At 47.8% G+C, this 6,686-nt stretch overlaps 1 protein-coding gene across 1 annotated transcript in view; it reads right to left on the bottom strand.

Annotated features, from left to right (window-relative positions):
• TGFB3 (transforming growth factor, beta 3) overlaps window positions 1-6,686 on the bottom strand; it is a 14,371-nt gene that overhangs the window by 7,032 nt on the left and 653 nt on the right. Inside the window, exon 2 of the mRNA XM_009993888.1 lies at window positions 1,346-1,509. Within this exon, the coding sequence (XP_009992190.1) occupies window positions 1,346-1,509 (164 nt within the window). The remainder of the gene's footprint in view (window positions 1-1,345; window positions 1,510-6,686) is intronic.

The raw sequence follows: 6,686 nt of genomic DNA on the forward strand, positions 1-6,686 counted from the left end.
AGGAATACCCTGGCGCAGCTAAGAAGGATATGCTTCACAGCCAACCTGAACTCCAGAGGTCTACACAGCACTTGATACCGTGGGGTTTTTTCTTTAGAAATGCATTAAATTCAGCCATTCCCTGCTCCAAACCGTGTTTGGGTTTCTTACTCTGGTAAATCCAGGATGAATTGTGAAAACAGCGTGAGAAAAAATGTTTCTGCTGTGTCCTAAGCAGCCCACCTCTCTTATTTCATCATTGTTTTGGGGCATATATCCAGAGGCAGAAGTACACAGCAATTGATCTAACGGGTAGTACTGTTTCTGTGTACACCTATGGGATGTGGGTCTGGATTTCAGAGTAGAACCAGCAGTGGGCAACAGAGCCTACTACTGAGTGGGCCCAGCAAGCCTACAGGGTCCTGTGGTGTTTTCATATGTCCTACACTCTTCAACTTCTACCAAAACACACCCGGGGTTGATCAGGTTTGGAGACCTTTCCCCCTGCTCTGACATCTCTTCCTGCTTCCACACAGCCACAGCCTGTCCAAGGTGTTCCTTCCTGCAGGACCCCAGGTTCACTCCACAGACCACTGAACCTATGGAGAAGCTCTGGGATTGCTTCCTTCTCAGTTGTGTCATCTGGTGGAGAATTGTTCTGACTGTTGAATCTGAATTCCATAGAGACCTCGAGAGCCAACAGCCACAGGACAATTTTAGCTGCATTCTTGCTGCTAAGTGGACAGACACCATCCAGTGGGAGTGTGCTGCCTGGATGCTAAACTGTACCATCAGCTGGGTGGTCTAGCCCTACCTAAGACTACTTCCAAATCTGAACAAGGGGAGTCCATGGATTCAAACCAAAGTGCAGATAAGTACCTGAACGAACAGTGCCATTAATGGTGCCCCTAAGAAGCTGCTGCTGCAGGGAACACTGAAAGCAACCATCATTTTTCCAGTAAATCAATGACAAGACAGAAAGGTCCACCTGTTGGATTAGCACCAGCTATACTGCAACAGCTGAACAAAACTGCCCAGGGACCTAGGAATACAGATGTGACAGAAGGGCCAGGGCTGCTCCTCTGGTGTGGGGCTCCTCTTCCAACCCCCTTCTCAGTGCAGCAAAGAGCTGCAGTGGGGACTCTGGCAGGGTGCCCACAGCAGCCAGCCAGTGTGAGTGGGGAAGGGATAGCACCACATTGTGAAAGGAAAGAAAGGTCATTGGATACGCTGGAAGAAGCCTGGGGTACAGCATGGGATTTCTTCTCTCTCTCTTCTGTGTCTCTGCACATATCAACTGAGGCAACCATTATGGAGGCAAGCTCTTCTGGGATCAGGCACAGGGGAAGGATAGAAGAATACTTACCTGGAAGAGCTCAATGCGCTGTTCACTGCGTTTGGAGCTTGGGTTGGGCACACGCAGCACCCGAAATTCAGCCCGGAACAAGTTGGTGCTGTTCTTCTCTGCCGAGGACACATTAAAGCGGAAGACATTGGAGGTGACACCTTTTGGACAAATGCCCAGCTCATCTAGGAGAAAGAAAGATGGAAAGACTGAGAATCACAGGTCAGCGGGGCAGGATCTCAAATAAATATTGAGAAAGTGCTTTCCAGTACAGGCCTGTCACTCAAATATCTTGCCATTTGTGAAGAATGGCTTTCTATCTAAAGATAACCCAGGATGAATTCACTCAAATTTGGTCAACATATTGCAACGTTTTGCAAAATATTCCTTCTACTGCCACCATTATTTCAGTGCTGCAAGCCAGAAAATCAGTAGAGATCAACCGCAATATTTTTAATATTACCTCTTCTAACTCATCAAATGTTGAGTCTGCTTATGAGTCTGCTGCATCCACAATGAAAAACACAGCCAAGGTAATGAGGCACCCTCATGTGGAAGGAAAAGGGCCCATTCCCAATAGTGATGATGGTGTGACTGCTCATGCTGGAGACATGAAGCCATGTTGGAGGTGATCCCATTGCGGCTGACTCTTGGTTTTTTCAAACCTTGACATTGACTCCTAGAATGAAAGCCAGCCAAGTGTCCACAAAGCATGAGGTGTGGAAGACTTTGGGGCAGTGTCTATTCAGTGTGTACTGAAAGAACTGGGTTTTAAGATTAGTTCTCTCTCATGATGGAGTTCATCAACAGTATTACATACAGAGTTCTTCAAGGACAGAGTCATAGTGCTCAGAGGCCTCCAGAGATCAGACACATGGGCAGAAAACAGCACAGCAATTCTCTGCCTCAATGAGTGCCTGCTGAGCAGAAAAATCCATTTCACAAATGCCCCAAAAGACAGCAGGTAAAAGCTATGAGTTTCAAAACAGAGACCTCAAGATAAAACAACCCCCTCTTCATTGGGACCATTTTGGGACCCATAGAAAATTATTTCATCGCTTCTGTTCCTCTCCCATTGACCTCTATTAGCCTTCAAGGCTCTGGCATCATTAAGGCTTCCTGCAGACAAGACACAGCAGCTGCTGCTCTACAGCCACATGCAGGTTTGTTTGCAGCCCTACAGAACTTCTCATGTGACCTTGACTTTTCTCCAGTGCAACATGGGGCTCTCGTAGTATCAGCTTATATTTAAGTTACTTTTAAACAGAAAAAGAAACAGAAAGAAAACCTATTACTGGTTCCCAGCCACAGTTCTAGCCCGTGACAAATAGGCTAGAAGCCCTAGCTGAAGGAACCTTCAAATTAGATTCCTGGAGTTGGCTGCTTTTTTCGAAACAGCACTACTGTCTCCCCAGGGAAACAGCTTCTGAAGATGGACTAGTGTGAAAGAGCACCTGAGCTCAGAGGTTCACCTCCCATGCCAAATTCTGCTTTGAGCAACACTGCACTTTCAGTCATCTCCATCAAAAACAAGGTCTTCCTCTTCTGCTACACTCAGATTCAGCAAGAAGGAGCCTGTCAGTTTATAAGCATGCGTTCTCAAGGTACTGAACTTTTAACTAATTACCAGCTGCTCACATTGGGCTTTAATTGGAGGCAGTTTTTTGCCATTTGTACTACTAAGCGGAACAGCTTTCCCATCCAGGAAATTTCTGGCTGTTAAGAGATGCAGGAGACCAGACCCTATTGCAGCCATGAGCTGGTATGCTCAGCCCGACAACTCTGCAGTGCAGAGTACACGGAGCCACATGAGTACGCCCAGTGTGGGGATGCCACCACTGTGACCAGCTGTAGGTTTTATGCCATAGGAAAACACAGCAGAAAACCTAAGCTCTGATTTCATCAAATGCCCAAAGAAGACATTTAGCTGATGTCCAACACTGATAACTGTTCTGTATCCCAAACCTAGGCAGATACTGTGTTTTAATACCCCCTTAAGTTGTTTTGCACTCCTAACCCTATTAATAGTGCTTTTAACAGCCTGCCCTCCCAATTTAGACCTGACTGCCTGTCCACAAGGGGTGTCCCAGTAATCATCAGAAATGCCTTTCTAGATTGCACCAATGGTCAGTCTAGCCCAGTATCTGTTTCCAACAGTAGTGCTTTATCTGACAATCTATTTAGGGACTGCAGATCTGGTCTTACAGCACAGTGCAGATGAGACACAAAATAATTTATTGTTTATTATCTTCTTAAGACTTATGGTTAAGTTAGGCTGCCATGCTAGTAAGGGGTTACAGTATCTACTATGTTTCACCTGCTTATCCCCACATGGCCTTCTACCTACTTGGGAGATCTTCCCAGAGGAAACAGTAATAGCCAGCTTCCCTAAGAAGAAGTTTCATGTTCCCTTATACCTATGTTCCCTCATGTACCTTAGGAACTAGCCCTCTGTGATGGAGAGTTGGAAATGCATTCTGTGTTTCAGTCTGAACACTGTGAAGTTGGAGCCTGCTTCTCATAGCAGGGTGTCCAAGATGTAGGTCTCACTCCCAGGAAGATGACTGCTTTGGGGCCAAGTACTTTCTGCAAGAGGTCACAGGCAAAGGAGGCAAGGTGATTTTTCAGGGAACTTGGTCCAGTCCTAGCTCAGGTGTGTTTATCACCCTGGAATCCAGACCTACCAACATGGAACAAGGCACTGGAGGCAATACACCTGCAAGCTCCTCCCGTCCACAATGCTCAGTGCCTGCAACCAAACCTAGAGATGGGCAATCTGTGACACCTTTTGCACCCATGCCAGGCTATGTCTGACACAACAGGATGTATCCTTACAGTTGGACCCTGCTATTGCTGTGGAGCTCAGAGCTGTTGACTGCACAATGAGACCAGAAGCCTTTTAGCATGGACAATATGAGCAGGTTCTTTTAGGACCTTCCATCTTCCTACCACTACTCTCAGCAAGGTGAAGATTCTCCACGTGCTGCCTATACTACACAGCTGCTGTTTCTGGCAAGGCCCAAGAAGGCTGTGCAGTTATAATGTCAAGGAAGGGCAGGCTGGCTGTGAGCCGGTACTGCCTCACTCATATTATACCACTGATACTTCAAGGTGTCTCAAAGCTGTGTAACTTTGGAGGAAAACACTGATTCTCTAGAACATTGGTTTGGAGAGAAGAGATACTTGGCCCCAGTGACCCATGACTTTATTGCCTTGTCTCTCAAGCTGGCTTGGAAAATGCCATCTGTTTTTCCTCAGGAAAGGAAGCAAAGCCATGTGCAGGACCATTGCAGATACTGTCTGAGATTGAATCTAACCAAGTCAGTGCTCAAAGGGGTCTCAATCCCCATGAATTTTAGGAGAACCCTGAAGTGAATGGCTGGTCAAGAGCGAGGTATTCTCTGAAAGTCAGTCCCTTACAATTCAGGCCAACAGACCTCAGAAACACAGTAGAAAAACCATTCTGTGTGTCACCAAACACCTCTGAGGAGGGATGGGGAACCTGGTCCTGAATATCCTTCCTTCCTAGAAGGATAGGGCTCTCACCACTGCTATTTTTGCTCCTCCACTGTCCTCTATTTTGGGCCTTAAGTCTTTGAGAAGAGTGAGGTCTCTGAGCCAACAAGCTGCCCGACTAATAGTTTGGAGCTAGAACAGTTTCTGTGAGTGTGTGTGCACACATTTCAGACTCATCTGTATCATCCTTGCAGTTCTCTCAATGGAGCAGTCCTTCCCTTCCCCCCCCTGGAGAAGACTGGCTTTGGCTCAGAGCATGCTCTGAGATCACCACCTGGCACAGTGACAGAGTCATGGGAAAGTTGAACATCAGCCACTTCTGAAGACCCGGGGCCAAATTCAGCCATGGTGTAAGCGATGAAACTCCCCAGGTTTCAAAAGAAGCACATCTCTTGACACTAGGGCCTGTCTCTCCCAGTGTGACCCGAGTCCAAACTTCCCTCTTCCTCAGGGTGGTGATATCTACACTGCCCACTCCCAGGAATTCAATCTCAGTGCTACTTGGTCTTCTAAACCCACTACTCAGCACCTTATCTCAGTGTCCTATGGAGACATAGTATAGGTTCAAGCATTTCCATAGGAATTTTCCCCAACCCACAGTCTCTCCTCACTGCTCCTTCTAGTGCACCACGTGTCTTCATTCCTCTTTCCCCTCTACTTTATCCAAATCCACTCCTCTGACTTCATTTCCCGCTGTTGTGCTTTCCCAGTTTCCTTCCCCAAAACACACCGGTTGATAGTGTGGCTGTACTGTTTTGCACAGACACTTGGTTTCCCAATATATTTTTAAAATTTCACAAATGACACTTCAATAGGTCCAAAATGTTGAAAGCTGCTATACCCTAAGCACTTTCTGTTCCTCATGTCTTGGTGTCTCCTGAGCTACGAGCTAATTGTATCACCATATGGAGTGCAGTCTGCTACAGATTAAGTGAAATTTGTTGCATTACCACACTGCAGCTCTTATTCCAGCTCATCATATGTCAAGATTAACATAAACCTGGCAGACTAACTGCATTCTGAGGCTGCCTGCACGAAGTCACAGCTCCTCCCCAGAACTGCTGGCGTTCAAACTGTGTCCCCAAGACTGCACTGTATCATAGAGGACACCCTGGATGGTGGTATGACTGCATGCCCACCAACATGTTCCAATCCTAAGCACCAACAAAAAGGATTGCTTGTGCCTACATGTGTTGAGCATCTGCAGTCTGCTGGAGGTTCATGTCTGCTCAACCTCTATCTTTGCATCTGCATCTGCTCAGCTTCTGCACCTGAATCAGTTTAGTGTCTGCATCTGGGCCTGTTCATCTGCTCCACACCTGCTCAACATCTGTCATGTTTCTTCGATGCCTGTGTTCCCTTGGGGGTCCGCTCTGCATCACTGCTTTGCACCTGCTCAGTATCTGTTCTCTTCTACTCGCTCTCTGAATCCTCACACTATCCGAGTAACTCCCTCCACGGTGTCCTCCAGGCACTCTTCCAGTGTCTCTTCAGTGCCTCTCCACCTTCTCTACAGTCAGTGCGGCTGCTGCACCGACCGAACAGTTTGCCTCAATCTCTGCAGCGGGCGCTGGAGCTCCAGCAAGGAGGAGCCCCGCTACCTGCTCTCACCCAAACGCGAGACAAACGCCTTCTCCTAGCCCAGTCTGCAACATTCACCTCCAAACCCAAGCTGCTGCCTCTCCTGCCGTCTTTCCACCTCACCTCTTCTCCTCTCTCCTTCCCTCCCCGCTTCCCCCAGGTGTCAGGGCTATAGACACCGGCACGCCTCACTGCCCTCGACTGGGACCTCGGCCGATGCTGGCCCCGGACCCCGCAACCCCTCGATGCGAGCGCCCACCTCCTC

Source organism: Chaetura pelagica, unplaced genomic scaffold, assembly GCF_000747805.2.
Source record: "Chaetura pelagica isolate M959 unplaced genomic scaffold, ChaPel_1.0 scaffold11, whole genome shotgun sequence".
In the NCBI taxonomy this organism is placed as follows: domain Eukaryota; kingdom Metazoa; phylum Chordata; class Aves; order Apodiformes; family Apodidae; genus Chaetura; species Chaetura pelagica.